General features: G+C 38.5%; 1 protein-coding gene across 2 annotated transcripts; it reads right to left on the bottom strand.

Annotated features, from left to right (window-relative positions):
* Nucleotides 1-5,049: 5,049 nt before the first annotated feature.
* LOC139709501 (uncharacterized) lies at nucleotides 5,050-16,098 on the bottom strand. 2 transcript variants are annotated; one of them, XM_071621463.1, is made up of 5 exons: nucleotides 15,713-16,098; nucleotides 10,210-10,505; nucleotides 7,200-9,936; nucleotides 5,983-6,076; nucleotides 5,050-5,152 (listed from the first exon to the last, which is right to left on the bottom strand). In XM_071621463.1, exons 1-5 carry the CDS (start codon nucleotides 15,721-15,723, stop codon nucleotides 5,147-5,149), a joined length of 3,144 nt encoding a protein of 1,047 aa, XP_071477564.1. In that variant the 5' UTR covers nucleotides 15,724-16,098; the 3' UTR covers nucleotides 5,050-5,146. The 2 variants fall into 2 exon arrangements, with proteins under 2 accessions (XP_071477564.1, XP_071477563.1); XM_071621462.1 differs by lacking the exon at nucleotides 15,713-16,098 and having other exon boundaries at nucleotides 10,210-10,605.
* Nucleotides 16,099-16,596: the final 498 nt, after the last annotated feature.

The following is a 16,596-nucleotide window of genomic DNA, read 5'->3' as shown; positions in this document are numbered from 1 at the left end:
CAGCTATAGGTTGGAGATTTCTATCTATCTATCTATCTATCTATCTATCTATCTATCTATCCATCTACTAGTATTTACATACATATTATAAGTTATGGAATGGCAAAAATTTTCATGCTGGCACAAAACAGAAACACTAGTGGCCAGCATAATATCAAGGAAACCACGTTTGCATACGAGGTGTGATGTAAAAACTCTCCCCATTTTTTGTTTTTGTTTTTTTGTATGAAGATACATCAAGTTTGTGGATATCTTTTTGTGTTATGGTCAAATTTAGCGACAGGCCGATAAATGGTTTAAAGTGTCTTGAAAACGTATTTCTTTTGATAACCTGTCAATGGATGTGGCTTATCGCGCTCTTTGTAGAAGTTTTGTCACTTTTCCACTTCTGTCTAGCTCTCATGTCTATTTTCCTTTATTTCTCTCTTCCTTCCTTCAAGGTATACATAGAGGCATTAGTTCATTTCTTGTGATATATCAAATTATAAATACATATGTGAATACATATGTTACATAACTATAACATGGTTTATTATTATCATCACACTCTCCTTCTCGCTTTAAGGACAGCTAAGCCATGCCAAAACCGCAAACATATTTGATGCCAAAATACACTTTCTGATTATTTTTTTTTTTCTCTAGGGAAAGTTCGTAAACAGGAAAGTTTGTGAAAAATTATCTGGGGCATTGGTGAGATAACTTCAGTTCTCACATCATTCAGTTTGCGTCATGTACTTTGAGCAATGACATTGTTTCCTTAAAGTGTAATAACTATCTCATAGTAGGATCTCACTTTTACTTGATAGAGACCTTCAAGGTATAAACCTAAAATGACATGGCCTACTTGTCTCATTTTCCTTCATTTGTTAAAGACTACTTGATCTTGGAAAACAAATATCTCCTTGAGCGGCAAAGAGAGGCAATGCTCTTGGGTTCCGTTACCATGGTAACATTACTGTACTAAGAATTCAGTGATAATAACAGGGTCTTCAGAATATTGGGGTAGATATTACTATTATAGGGGTATATTTCAAACACACACACACACACACACACACACACACACACACATATATATATATATATATATATATATATATATATATATATTTGTATCATATAGAATACAATTATATTTGGGGTAGATATTACTTTTATTTCTCATGCTGGATCATATCCAGAAATGTTAATCATACAAACTTCTATAAAGACATAATCGTTCGTGGACATAAATATGAAGAAAAAAATTGCTTGTTAAGAAAACTACAGAAACACTTGTTATGTACACATAGGAAAGAGACATGCAAGCATAGATCTACATTGCTACAATCAAAATTGGCACGGATGTTGAATAGATCCTGATTCAATGGCCCGTTTGATGATACTATACTAATGGTATCAAAGACATACGTCTAACATCGTACTCTTTGCGGTGCTCAAAGTTTAAGATAACTACATCTTTGTATATAACCAGAGTATACCGCAAAAAAAGCCAGTAAAATATCAAAATCTTTTGTCTTGCCACTCTTTTCTTTCGTGTTTTTATTGGTTACTCATAAAGAAACAATGCTTTCTACTTACGGTTGGAGCGTTAGTGAGAACCATATTTATATATGAGTGCATACACATCTATTGGTCTGAATCAGTGAAATCCAATCAAAATGAAGAGAAAATAAATACATAGGCATTAGAGATCTGCTTTGAGCAATGGACTTTTGTGATACTTCCTACGAAGTGTAACGCGTTTATCCTCTGACATACGAAATATTATACTTAGCCAGACATTGATAACTTATAAGTTGGTAAAACGTGATGCAAAATATAACTTGTGTTATTATAACAGCGCACAATTACCAGCAGCATTTAGATGAAAACACACACACACACACAAACACACACAACGAGAACTGCTGCAACCTAACACTCTATCAACAGTACATTCCTTATGACGTTACCACACATGGGAATCTAAAACCACTCATTTACATACGAATGAATTAAACAGAAATTTCCATGTTTTAAGATTACCTGCACCAGATGAAGTGAAAGCTTCATTTCTGAAAGGATGATCCTCACATAACATTTTCTTGAGAGATAACAATGATCTGTCATAATCAATCTGCACGTTAGAGTGTCTACGAATAAACAGTCTCTCTTTTTGGGGACTGAATCGAAATGTGTAATTGCACAACCTTTTGCTTCATCTTAGTATCACATGAGTCTGTAGCTAAATCATTTAGGCTGAATTGTTGATCTTGCCGAAATTTCATCAAAAATCTTATATACTTTTAGCGGGCTATTCTCAATGATGTTTGTCGCATTGAACACTTAACAATGAAAATGACATTTTTATTCGGACTCTGATGCCTTGCGTATCAGGATAGCGAGTAACTTAGCAATTCTAGACAAATTGACTCTGAAGCTTGATTCATTTGCTGCATGTGTCACTACAAATAACATTTAAAATTTTCAATGTGTGAAACTGGCAACGTGAAATATCTTCTGCAAAAAAAAAGAAAGAAAGAAAGAAAGAAAGAGAGACTCAAAGTCACTGACTTGATCACTGTTGATTGCACGTCTTTACCGAGAATAGTTAGTATGCACCGCAAATATTGTACATCATTTTCTCAAAAGCAATTCATTTCGAGCACTGCAAATATATTACTTGTCAGAACAATCTGAATTTATCGCTTTGCATCGAATATTCACAATAATTTTGCAGCAACTGAAGAAAGAGAATGACAATAAACAGTATGAACTATACACAAAACTGATACAGACCGACACATGTACATGGTTGGTGCATCCTGATGAAGAAGACTGTGAACCTCACCTCACTCACGGTGATTATTAACATAGCAGGACTGTAGCCGATCAGCCAAAAGGTTATTTTAGAAATCACCCTTTTACACAGACTTTGGTATTAAAATAGTACTTAGACATCTTTGATTGCGCCATTCATTGGAAACTGAGAAGAAACATTCAAGTGATGAGAAAATATAGATATTGTTATGACATAATATCACGCAAATACGCACAATACGACATTTTCTTTCTTTCTTAAGGTTCAGTTACAGTTTGCCCATGCATTTCTTTATCTAAAAGTATGTTTTGTCTCATTGCAAACAAATGACGTGCATTTAAATCTCATCTAAATATGCAAAAGTCACATTGTACTTCGCTTTGTTTTTCATGCAAATTCCATATTGTATTCTTTCGTCGGAAGTGAAATAGAATGAATAATGAAAAATGAAATCAAATGAAATCAAATAAAAACACTGACTTCAACAGGTGAATGACACACCGTAGAAGGCTGACTGGAGGAGAAATTTATCATGGAGAAAGATTGATTTGGACAGCAAATCAACCTGATTCAGCAGACCTAATGCTGTCTTTATAAGATGACACAACTGTCTTTTCCATTATAAAGAGGACATACTAACATGTTTTGTTGAATATCCGCACTGCAAAAACATCGGTGTTAAATTGAACATCATGGATGTGAAATCTAACACCGATCAAGTGTCAATAGAGGACCACACCCACAGGTGTAGAAAGCATGTTGTGATATATGCCGAAAAGTGTTCACCTGGCACTTCGTGGTGTTATTTGATACTGTAGCTGGTGATATTTTTAACGCTGCGCTGGTATTCATTCAACAATGACACCGCATAGTGTTGATTTGGTATCGCTGTTGTTAATGTCAATGGTATAACACCCGTCCAATACGAGACTACACCAACTGGTGTTACTGTGGTGTAAATGTGTTCACATATTCTTCTTTTTTAATCAAGTACTTTATCTTAAAGTTCTTGATCTTCTTGTTGAAGTTCAAAAAAAAAAAACAGTAACTAAATAACTACTCAAGAAACCACAAATTTATATTTTGAAGTGATACCCGGAGGTGTTAATCTAACAGCACAAATGAGCACCGGAAATTTGAAACCATCTCCGTGTTTCATCTCTAACACCGGACTTTTTGCAGTGCAGTATTTCAAAATTCGTGACGGAACACCACAAGGTCAAGAACTTGGATCATGAACTGCAAGTCTTCACGGTCTTTCACGCCAAAAAGCAACAGAAACATGTGCCTACCTAGGCACGGGGCGGAAAATACTGTAGACTGTTCAAACCTGAGAAGTAACGCAATTAACTTACTGCAGTTTGTCGTTAATGAAAACAATATGTGACATGTAGACCTACACAGTCCATGTACCATAACAAATAAAAGATAGTTTGTCTTGTATGTAGATACTAGGGAATATAACAATGACTCAAAGCTTTGAAGTTTCGTCACTCAACAATGGTAGGGACAATGAATGCTGCTTTTAAAAGACGAGTTTTTGCTTATGATGGGTTGAAAAGGCATTTGCATGGTCATCGTAATCACTTGCCACTCTGTTCATATCTCTTTTTCATTTGCTACTATCCATTCCAGACATTATATGAGTATCAAATGCAACGGTGCTGTTGCTGATGTGTTTTCTCTTAAGCAAAGCAGAGAACGCTTTAAAGCATCTTTCACATATAAAATGGCAGTCCCTACTTATCATCGAGTAATACAAAGTACCGGGAAGGAAAGACTTAAAGGCCACAGGGTTAATGCACTTCTATCGCTATGTGCAAGATCGAGAGCAAGTTGCCACATTGATTAGAAAGTAATGTGTAACTCTAATTGTGTGTTATTATGATAAGAATATCTTCACTTTTGTTGTCATCGTTCAACATACCAGTGGTGATTGTACTGAGCGTTTTGAAGGCAGAAAATCTTGACTCGCAGGCCCTTTTTGTGCAGAGTGTTCTGAACTGTTCTGCTTGTCACGCCCGTTTACACTCAATGTCATGAAATCTGACGGCAAAGTTTCTGTCACTTTGTACAAGACTGCAAGCGTTCATTCCAAATACCTCCACAATGTTATTCTCGTAAGAACAAAAAAAAAAAAAAAACAAAAACAAAAAAACGTCAGATGATGAAGACTTGATTGCAGAGGAAAAGTGATTCATGTGTGTGCTGTAACCATGGTAACTGCACACACAAGACAGAATTTGCTCGCGTTTTTGATGCGGTGCTTCGGCGGTCTCATCGTGGCGCCATGACAACACGCATTCCTCGCTCAATGGAGCGCCCTCTCTGCGAGTCCTCGGCTTAATCCTGCATGGATTACGTGACAAAAAAATCAACAAAAACAAAACGAAGAAGTATTGAAAGAGGTAGCTACATTATCGATGAAAATTAGAATTTGACTTACTTAGTATAGTCAATATAAAATGAACCAGTAACAGGTGGTCATTAGAGAAAAAAATAGCTGGAAATAATGAGCGATGGTTACAAAGATCCACATGTTTAATGATTATAATGAAAAAATGTCATTATGTCCTGTTTTCATTGCTGGCGTGGTGTTAGGAATGCAAAGTGGTATTGTTTCAGAAATAAATGTTGTTTTTCTTTTTATTATTTATGAATCATTCCTTTTATTTCTTTTCTTTTTGTAAATTGGATATTTCTCCAACTACAAGAAAGGAAAGAAAATATCATACAAGCATAGTATTAGATGCAAAATATAATGTTATGCCATGAATACATACTCATTCTTTTTTCTTTCCTTTACAAAATAACATCTCATTGCCGTACACGTTGTGCAAAAAGAGAGAAAATGACTCTGAAGCGAATAGCCTCAGCACGAATATGAAAAGAAATAAAAATGCATATAAGCATAAAGTTTGCAATGCAATAAGGATCGCATTGTTACGCCGATGACATATGTGGAAATGAAACGGAAATAAAATGAATGTGTGCTAACGATATATTTTGCTTGTGTGAGAGAGAGAGAGAGAGAGGGGGGGGGGTAGTTTGCATCAGTGTGCCCTTGGGCGTGCGCTTGAAATCAAATAGAAGTAATGCATGTGTAATTTGTTTTGATATTTTCATTCGTTAACTGAATGAAGACACTGATAAAACTCTAAGTTTTTGCTAGAACTCACCCCATGCGCTACGTAGACGTGACATCCAGTCGTCTCGACCTCTTTGCAGAGTTGATTAAACTGATCACACTCTCTTGTGTAACAGCGGCTTAGTCTAAAAGCATAAAGGGAAATATGGAGTAACGGAAAACGAAACGAAAACAAAAAATCAAACGAACGATGAAAACCCAACAGAAATATATATTAAAAGAAATCCCGAGTATTGCTGACCCATAGGATAGCACAAGTATCGCTGGAAGGAGTGGAAACTTAGAACTTCTAATAATTGTATTAATATTCTAAATAATAGTAGTTTGCTACTGCTGGCGGGAGAAACATTGCTGCTGATGCGCTCCCAAAGCTGTCACTATATCTGAAATGTAGGCCTATTAAATTCATAAAGCAAAACTACAGAATGCAAAGGTCTAAACCTCAGGGCTGTTTAGTGAGCGTTTTTTTTTTCAAAACGTCAACATTGATTACTGAAACATTTCTCTCATTGATAAACGCACCTTGACTTTTATAAAGACAATGAGACATGTACATTGAATTTCATTCCACTATTGCGCGTTATCTCCGTTCCGTTTATACTTGTATCATCATTCTTAGTAGGTGTGCGCGTGTGTTTGTGGGGGAGGGGGTTGTATGGATCGACGTACAGGTAGCTACCGGTACCCCAAATTTGATATTTTGTGTGTGATGTCAAGTTCGAACGGACAATGAAGCGTTTGTCTTTCCATAGCCGTTATTTCTGAATTAATATAGTGTATATTTCACAGGCTTTCAAATCAATCGTTTCGAAGATAAAACTTCACTTTAAGAAATGGGACACTGGTAGCATCTGGTACACCAAATGTATAAATATGTTTTCATTTAATGTAACATCTAATTCGCATCAGTGACTATAGTCATATTGTATTCGTGATAGGGGAACGTCCAGTCTCCAAAATTTGCATTGAGGTCGATATGCGTCACAAGTGAATCGACAAAATCCAGTTGAGGTTGCAACCAGAAACAAATACATTTGAACTGTATGATAATTATGTGACTTTACTTACACAACTCAGCAATAAATGGAGCTGAAATGGCTCCATCTTCGTGATTATATTGAGAAAACATAAAAGGATGCATAAAAACGTCAACCCCCCCCCCTGATATAACTTCTGAATCACATTTCCTGTAAGAACAGGCATCTTCCATTTTGAAAGGTTTTTTAACATTATTCATATCGCACTAACCGAATGACGGTGATATTCCTTTGCTCTCTGTACGCCTCGAGAAGGCTGATGGCCGATTGTGTCCCGAGCGGAACGTGCCACAAGAACAACTTGGACAGATACGTGCATTCCTTCATCGCGTTGCAGAACTCCTCAAATACTCCACTAGTCACGAAACTTTCTGGACGCTCCTTACCGGGAAACCACAATGTAATGTTGCGAAGCATTGGAGTATGACCCATCGAGATAGTGAGAGACTTGACTACCCCACTGACGTCGTGGTTTTGATTCTCTGCGGTAGCGACGTAAAGATCTTCCAGGTTCGGACAATGGCGAAGGAAGTCGGCCAAGCGGAATTCCTTGGAGGTGTAGTTCGTCACCGAGAAATCTCGGAGACTCGTAATGGTACTAATCTCCGAGTAGAACGACGGAAAAAGAGATGGTTTCCCCAGCTGCAGCTTCTCGAGACTGCATGATGCTGACAGAGTTCTAGCAATCTGATGCGAGCCATCTTCATCAAGTGTACATCCCCTGATGGCAAGCGTTTTCAGATTTCTGAAAGCGCAAGATCTGGATTCCTGAACCACTTTGTTGCTGTGTTCTTCATCGATATCCGCTTCTACACTATCACGGACTTCCTCTTCCTCCGATTCTTGATCTGACACCCAATCAGAGTGCTCCATCACCCGGTGATCTTCCGCATGGTCATCCTGGCTGAAAGTTGCCTGTAGGGCACTCAACGCCGGACAGATTTCTGGAAGCTTGAGCAAGACTTCTGTAGACCATTTCGCGTGCAGTACTGGCAGGCATAGCGATTCCATGGCAACCAAACCCTTCTCGGGTATATTCAACAGGCTGCCAACGAACTGCCGACTAACAGTACAGGAATTCATCTCAAGAACTTCAAGATGTTGTTTCCTGGACAGACACTCCACAAACGCTTTGACATGTGGCCCCATTATCCGCGAATGCTCGATGTTGATCTTGGTGATAGACTCAAAGTGAGGTGCATTTAGGGCTTTGACTATCTTCTCGATCTCAAATGGACCTACCCCATCTGTGCTGAGGTATCTGAAAGACACAGTCTGAGTTTCAGGAAGTGCAACCCCAGAGTTGTTCAAGAAGTACTCGAGGGCGTTAAAAGAGTACCCCGAAGGCCTTCCCGTCAAGAACAGCCTGTTTGTCGTGAAAAACTTGGAAAGTCTCTTGTTGGACTTTATCTTTGATTGGCTTTCAAAGTTGCATTCCAGCGATATCTTCTGGTAAGGTGATATGTTGGGCATATGTCTCAATATTTTCTTGGCAGTGTACAGGTCCTCACCACAGGCAAACTGCAACACGTATCTGAACTCAGCAGCTCTGGCCAAAATAAACACATTCTTCAGAGTCTGCACAAATCTCTTCGGTTGTTTCGTGCACAAGGAAGAGAGATAGATTCCGGCACATTTCTCCTGGGCTAATTTATGAAAGAAAGCAATGGCCTCAGTGGATTTTGTTTCTGGGCCACCGGCACCTTGGGTTCCAGTGGCACAAACTTTCTGTCTGACGAGAAGTCCAACAGCACAGGCAGCGTGAAAAACGTCTGGACATTTCTTGAAGTCCTGGGCGGTGAACTGAAGTCGTTTTTCAGGACTTATTAGCCCTTGAAGTGCTATCTTTCCAAGACGCTTTAGGCAGTTTTCCTTATCCAGTCCCACTTCGTTGCCGTTCTGTTTCTTCCTTTTCAGACTCAGTCTCTTCGGTTTTACCGGCCGTCTGACGGAAGATAATTGTTTCTTGTGGTGGTGGCCCCAGAGATAGGTAAAGATGTAATCGAAGAGTTTGCTTAGAGTCACGATGTCTCGCATTTTTTCTCTGCGGCTTTCATCTGCATCTTTCCAGACCTGGCAGAGCATTGCACAGAACAGAGGGAAAGGTGTGACGGTTCTAACAGCAGAATTCTCCCTCAGATAGTCGAAGAGATGATAGGCTTGTTCAAGATCGTGATGGAAGTACCTTTGGATAAATGTCTTTGTGCCTTTTGTAGAGAACCCTTCGATTGCCATGTGTACGTAGGAGTTGGCCAGATGATCTTCCTGAAAATCTGCAGCTTTCCAGGGTCTGCAAGTCACTATCACTCGACAGCCCGTCAAGCGCCTATTCTCGATTATTCTCAGGATGTTCCCAGTGCCCTTGATACCTTGTATGTCAGGCTGGAACTCGTCATATCCATCCAGGACGATCAAGACCTTATCTGGATGACTCTTGACGAACTCTTCTATCTGAAGCGCAGTTATGGCGGTGTCTTCTGGAAGCAGCTGCTCTACCACCGCATCACCAAAGTCAGTGTTTTGACTCACGAATCGGAGTTGTAAACAGAAAAGGAGTGACACATCAACCAGAGGAGAATCTTTAACACCTTCAAGCCAATCGTAGGCAAACTTTGACATCAGCGTCGTTTTCCCACTACCGGCCTTGCCCTCGACGAGAATTCGTCGTGGTTCTGCGTTGTTCATCTTCACAGACAAAATGTCGTTGTAAGAACCGGGCAACGATACGCGTTCCTTGGTTGCACTACTTGTATCATCGGTGAGTAAGCAAACGTCTGTGAAAATAGTATCCATATCTACATGCGACTTTGGATCCCAAGGGACCAGTTGGATCATGCACAGTGAAGTGCGATATTTAGTTGCAAGCTCAGACCGACATCGTTCGACGTTGAGTGCACTGCAGAATTGACCCACGGCGCTCATAACACTGGCGTATCGATCAGGAAAGCCTTTATTAGGTAGATCAAATGAGAAACAAAGAATCAGTGACACACGAGAACTTTCTGTAAACTAAAAACTAACTCGATTCAAAGATAACCTGTTTTGCTCTTGCAGACCTGCACATGGAAGTCTTAGCCTCTGTTCACTTAGCAATGAATGTTGTGCTGATACAATGATAATTCAGTCGTATTTGGTTGCCACATTTTTAATCAGGTCGTAGATAACATTTTTATGGCAGCAAAAACAAAACAATAATAATCCATTTCCTTATTCAGACACACCTCGACATAGTCTGTCGTCCAGACGTCGAAGACCGCATGAGATGAGAGCCGCGCCCAGTTCTCCCCTTTCCTCGCTCTCCACCTTCGTCTCTCGCCACTGCACCAGCGCTCGGTAGACGGCTTCGGAGAAATTCGTGCTGCTCTCCCTCTCGGCCCGAGCCTTGGCCTGCTCGCTGAGGCCGAGTCGAAAGCAGAGCTTGGGCCAGTCGTGCGGGTTGATCTCCTCGGACAACTTCAGCAGCTCGAGCTCGCTTAGGGGCGCCGTGAACGAGACGACATCGTCGATACTGGCAGACCTGGAAATTGAATTCGACATAGGCGTATGAATTCACTGGCAGATTATACCTTGTCTATTTATCTCAATGAAAATTCTGTCTTTATCGAAGAAGCTATAGTGTGCAATGCAGGTATAAAGCTAGCGATATGTTTTAAAATCTATACATACAATGACAAATAAAATCAGTTGAGGTCTAAAGCTCTGTCATACTTTGTGTGTTTATGAAGAGGCGTAGAGGCGTATAAAAATGATATTTTTCTCTTGGGGTCGTGTCAAACCCTGAGCTTATACTCACCTACCATTGAGCATTCTATTCTTATCATTATCAACCTTGTACAAAATCCTGAAAGGGAATTCCAGTGCAGTTGAAAGTTAGTCTGAAAAGAAGGCGTAAAAAATTTCTCAGCAAAGCAATGAAACTTTGATCAAAATCGGATGAAAAATAAGGAAGCTATGACATTTTGACGTTTCGCTAATTTTCAGGAAAACATTTTTGAACAGTCAATATGAATATGCAAATAATGAAATGATGCCATCCATTCACAACTTGTCATATGTAGGTTCAACCTATAGGTTGAACCTACATATGGCAAGTTGTGAATTTTAAAATTTCCAGTTTTTCATTCAAGCCCAATTACGCCCCAGTCTCAAATGGTGATATTTCTAAGTGATCATCATTTTGGAAGTGACTCAACCTGAAATAACATTATGTTTTACATTTTGGTAACAGAAGCATTGAATTTTCATTATTTTTTGTAAAATGGAAAAATGTGAGATGATGACATAAATCACCTCACTCATCAGCATCCGATTTTGATCAAATTTCTATCGTTCAACTCGTAAAGTTTTACTCTTTATTAGACTATAACTTTTAACTGGATTGGAATTCCTCTTTAATGGTGACTGTCCGTATACCCTATACCTTTTACCGGGAGAATGCACAATCAGATTCAGACGGACTGACTAAAAACTTTGCTACAGATTTCGGATGTGAACTGGCCTCACATATATATCCGGGTTAAGTAGAATTTAGACTGTCCGGAAAATGGAAGCTTGTGACAGGATGTAATGCAGCCCCCTGAGACAACAGTAAACGTCCGTCTGTTCTATCGAACTGACATCCTATATGTCCGTCGTGTTCGAATGAATGCGAATATCCATGAGGCCTTCTTTGAAGCCAAACTTATGATAGAAATATGAAAGCCTGGTGATTCGACACTCTTTTTCCCTTAAGAGGAAAAAGCTCCTTCTGTCAAACGTTTAGCCATTTTGATATCGCAACATTCACAGATTAAATGAAATCGTGTACATTAAATCTTTGTTTGTTGTTATGTCAAAGTATATGGCCTGGAGTCTGCGTTGTACGTGAGGAAGAGGGGAGAGGAGAGAGAAATGTTCCCCCATATTAGATTTCCTATATTTTCATCTTTAAGCCCCCCCCCCCCCCGTTTAACGAAATAAGATAATAAAAACGATGATGATAATAATAACAATAACAAATATAGATATCGTTTGTCATGTGTGAGAATTACTTAACCTTATTTCGTGTTGAATAATTTCCCATTCAATTTCACTTCGTCGTAGGCTTTCCCTATCTCTGAGTTAAGTACCTTTTGGCCGGGGATGTTAAAAGCATTATAGTCTGTTGTTTCTCACAGCAGCGATATTGCTAACACACTGCAACAGCAAATCACTTTGCAGGTCACACAATGTCTGCAGTCAAACATAAAATCACAAATCAACGATTATAGTCGAGCATCTGCAAATAACTTAAATTTGCTGTATTGTCCCCTCTACCTTTAAAGGGTTTACCTCACGAGGTAGCCTGCATGTGAGGCTGTGAAAGGACATAGATGACCTTGTATATTAACTTATTAAACAAACACGGACACACACAAAGTCTCATGATTGTGTGTATTGTGTGTGTGTGCTCGCTTGTGTGTCGAGAGCAATGTTTATGATGATTACTTTGTCTTTTGATACAGATATCATCATAGTCATGATGAGTATAACATAGTAATGTTTATCACTTGATACAGATGCAGTGTTATTCCCAGTGTGAAACTTTACATTGGTTACTTTAAGCCTACTTTTTGATGGCATTCGCTCAAACACACATGGCAACTTTCGGTGATCCATACGTTCAGACTTAAAGGAAACCTAAACCCAAAAATAAATGTGAATTGAGCGCAAGCAGCAATACTAGTAGATCACATCAGTGAAGTTTGAAGAAAATTGGATGATCGATTAAAGAGTTTTCAAGTTCCGGTGCCGTCATTGCTGGATAAGAGGACTCGTCGATACACGACGTTATATATAGACAACAGTAAAGAATATAGAAGAATTACACAAAATTTATTTTTTCGTGAAAAGTGCGCATCCCATCGACTTGCTTATGACACATGTTAAGGTCACAATATTATTCCCTTGCTTTCTATACGGGTTAAGTCAATTTCTTTTTTCATTATGCTAGAAGAGTGAAAATATGTTGAATTTTTCTTTATCATATTGTTGTCCTTACATGAACTATAACAGTCTTCATATCCAGCGATGACGGCACCGAAAAAAAATCATAACTTTTTCGTTGAATGTCCCATTTTCCTCAAACTTTCGCTGATGTGCTTTATTGATATTGCTGCTTTCACTCAATTCACATTTATATGTGGGTTTAGGTTTCCTTTAACAGCAATTTACTTGTGGTTTTGCAGTCACGGAAGTAATGGCAGTTTCGTGAAACTTGAGCGGCCTCTGGCGCTTGAGCATATACTGCTTTCAATGCCATCTACTTGAAGGATATTAAGCCGGTAATAGAGAATTATAAGGAACAATTATGGAGTTCTAAGACAGCGAAACTGTAAACATGCATCTGAAATGCAATTAACAAAATAATCATTTCCAGTCATTCACAAAAGTAACGAGACTGATGCGCATTGGTGTACTAGACATTATCATCATTTGCGTTGAGAATAAAATCAACCTTTCATTTTCTGTGAATTGATGTTTGATTTAACAATGTGGTTGTCTCAAAACATTATGGCCAAGAGAATATCAAGTTTAGCAGCATTATAATATATCAAATCACTCAGTACTATTGGTTCTCTTCCAGGACGAGTGTGTATATTAAAAATGGTAGGTTGGGTTAAGTATCGGTTCGTAGGCAGTGGAAATGGCAGAAAAAGATTAACTCATGAACGTAACAGGTATAGCTAGTTCCAACGCTTTGTTATTGTAATCACTGTTTATCTGCGTTCTTTTTAAATTGGTCAAGGCTGTAAACTGTGCAAAGTGTTTGTAGTACATAACAGACGATCATCACTACCCAATCCTTCAAAAACTGTCAACATCACTGCGCACAGTAGTGCGGTGGAAATATAAATACATGTATAGCGGTTCTATTCGTAGTGAAAATTGTCATGGCTACATAACATAAACTATAAAAAGAGCAAGCGTTGGCGAGAACGGTCGAGGAAATGAACTTGCCCCACATACAAAACAATACCTTCTGGTTGATTTGAGCAAACAATGGCTGTAAAAAGGCTCTTGAAAGAAGATGACTAAAAATAAAATCTGGAAAAGTGTATGCCTAGTGGCACATTCTAAAGTAGCCTTAAAGGGATGGTACAGTTTCCGTTGAGATTGGGCTTAAGGTTTCCAACGGCTTTTGATGATGATTTTGTGAAATAATGGGAAACCTCTTCTGAAATAATATTATGATAGAGCATAATTCTTAGAGGAATTTGAAGTTTATTTGATGAAAATTGATTTTGAAATGGCTGAGATATCAAAAGCAAACCAATCCTAATAAAAGGTGGGACTCACCTTTTATTAGGGTTGATTTGTTTTACTTTGTTTTTAGATATCTCAGACACTTCAAATTGGATTTTCATCAAATAAACATTGAATTCCTCTTGGAATCATATCCTATACGCTTTTTAAATTTCCATAAAGTGGTTCACACCACATGCTCTGCGTGCACTTCGCAATAAACAAGACAGGACACAATCTAGTTACGTACACCTTAAAACCTGTAATACAGGACAGTCACAAGATATCTGCCATCCGTTTTTTTTCCCCTCTGGATTGGGTGTAACGGAGGTAACTTCCGGTTCGGTCAGGTGTCCTTTCAAAAACAAAATACCCTCTCTATCTGCAGCGACCAGAAAATTGTCCAGAACACATTCTATAATGTTCATCTGACATTGGCATAGAGAACGTCTAAAATACTATCTTCTGTATAATTGGATTACACCTATAAAAAAGGTAGTGGTAAATAGAGCTGTAGACAGATTTGACTTCTGGTGAATCTGCAGTTTGCTATAGTAGTTTACATTAATTGTGACATATACATTTTTAGACTCATACGCTACATTTGTAATGCGAGCTCACATGATAAATTACTACAGTGAAGATCCGATTATTTTAAGTAACAGGGAGCGATATTCTTTTTAAAGCAGTGACCTTATTTTTCTATTACAAAGTAGAACAAAGATAGGATAGAAACTGGGCACACAGAGAATATTTTTGGAAACAAAATTAAATTCTAATAGATCGCCTACATTATAAAAAAAAAATAACTGACCTTTGACCTACCTAATGCATTACGTCTCCATTATTCACAGTATGACTATTCTGCATAATAATGGAATCATTTTGTTGATGTGGACAGGCTACACCCGTGAATGTGCATGCAGTAACAGATTATTTCAAAAGTAACACCCTGTGCACAATGATTACAGCTTACTTGTAACGTTTTTCTTTTGTGCATTCGGTAGTAGATCGATTTATCTTCTTGAGTCGGTACTTTTACCTTTTTTTTAATCGTAAGAAGAGGTCGACGATTAGGACCAAGCAGGGAGGTGTTCTTCCACCTCCCTTGACCAAGTACACTCACAGTAAGTATTCATGATTGTATAGAGTTACACGCACAAGACAGGAATGCGACAGTAACTGCCACGAATAAATTTGCGTATTTTCATATAATTTCTGACTATAGTTACAGCCCATCAAAATCTAACACATCGCGACATATTACGTTTTCCTTGATTTTTTTTTTTTACTTTTAGAGCAAAATTCTGTGATTAAATTGCACTTTCCAATATAGGGCCCTCAAATAGGGAGTATCCGACAAGCCATGCCTGGCATACATACATACATAACATGCACAAGCAAACAAACAACCAAACAAACACTTAATTAACATTGTTTATTATGACTGCGATTACTCACGCCTTCTTCATTTTTGGTCGTTGTCTCTGCACACACGGAGCCTTACAGATTTACAGCATGTTGGATTCTGAACGAAATCGCCATCACTTTTGCTTCCTCAAACTAATATGCTAGTATGCCCGCAGCGGAACTGGACAGTACACGCGACATATGAATTACAGTTCACCGAGTATAGAGACGTGCGGGCGTATATCCGTCAGCTGTTATCTAAATGCAAGTCCTATAGGGCCTATAGTAGTCAGGCGGAGTTGTGAATCCCGAATTTCTAATCCAACATAATGATTGAAATGATTCGATTCCTCCTAAATGTGATATCTTGATATCTCTTCTTTCGGCAAGCGTGTGCAGAAACGACTCTGACACCTAGGATATTGATAAAGTTGATTTGGCGCTGTGACAGTCTTCTATAATAATGATTACAAGGCTAAATAGAGGAGGGTTCTATGTGTGTTATTAGAATAGGCGAAGTAGACTCTACATTAGCCAACTTTAACGGATATCAGGAACTTCAAAGCGGATGTGACACTTAGGAATGAAGGCATAGTTTCTAGTTTCACTATACAGTCGTTTGATTAGATTTTATTTCCCTTCTCAGGAAGATAGTCTCGGTTCTTGTTTTTGTCTTCTGTTTACCCAAGAATATTTTAATATTTCTACATTGTTGGGTATTCGGACCTTTCATCACAAAATCCAGTGTATACAGCCTAAGTTCAGTAACATGTCTTTGTTTTGTTGATTTTTCAGGAAGCATTACAAAACACGGTAGTATCTAAGGCTTTGCAATTCCTGCGTTGATATTGACCTTTTGTTGTTGTTTCAAATAGAAAAAAAAACATGAAGTAAGAGAAAAATGATATTAACCTCGTGTAAATCCCAATTGTCTC

This window comes from Diadema antillarum, unplaced genomic scaffold (genome assembly GCF_040938485.1).
Source record: "Diadema antillarum isolate AM-2024a unplaced genomic scaffold, OU_Dant_1.0 seq00001438_RagTag, whole genome shotgun sequence".
Taxonomy (NCBI): domain Eukaryota; kingdom Metazoa; phylum Echinodermata; class Echinoidea; order Diadematoida; family Diadematidae; genus Diadema; species Diadema antillarum.
The sequence above is the reverse complement of the archived record's forward strand: the minus strand, read 5'-3'. Positions and strand labels throughout refer to the sequence as shown.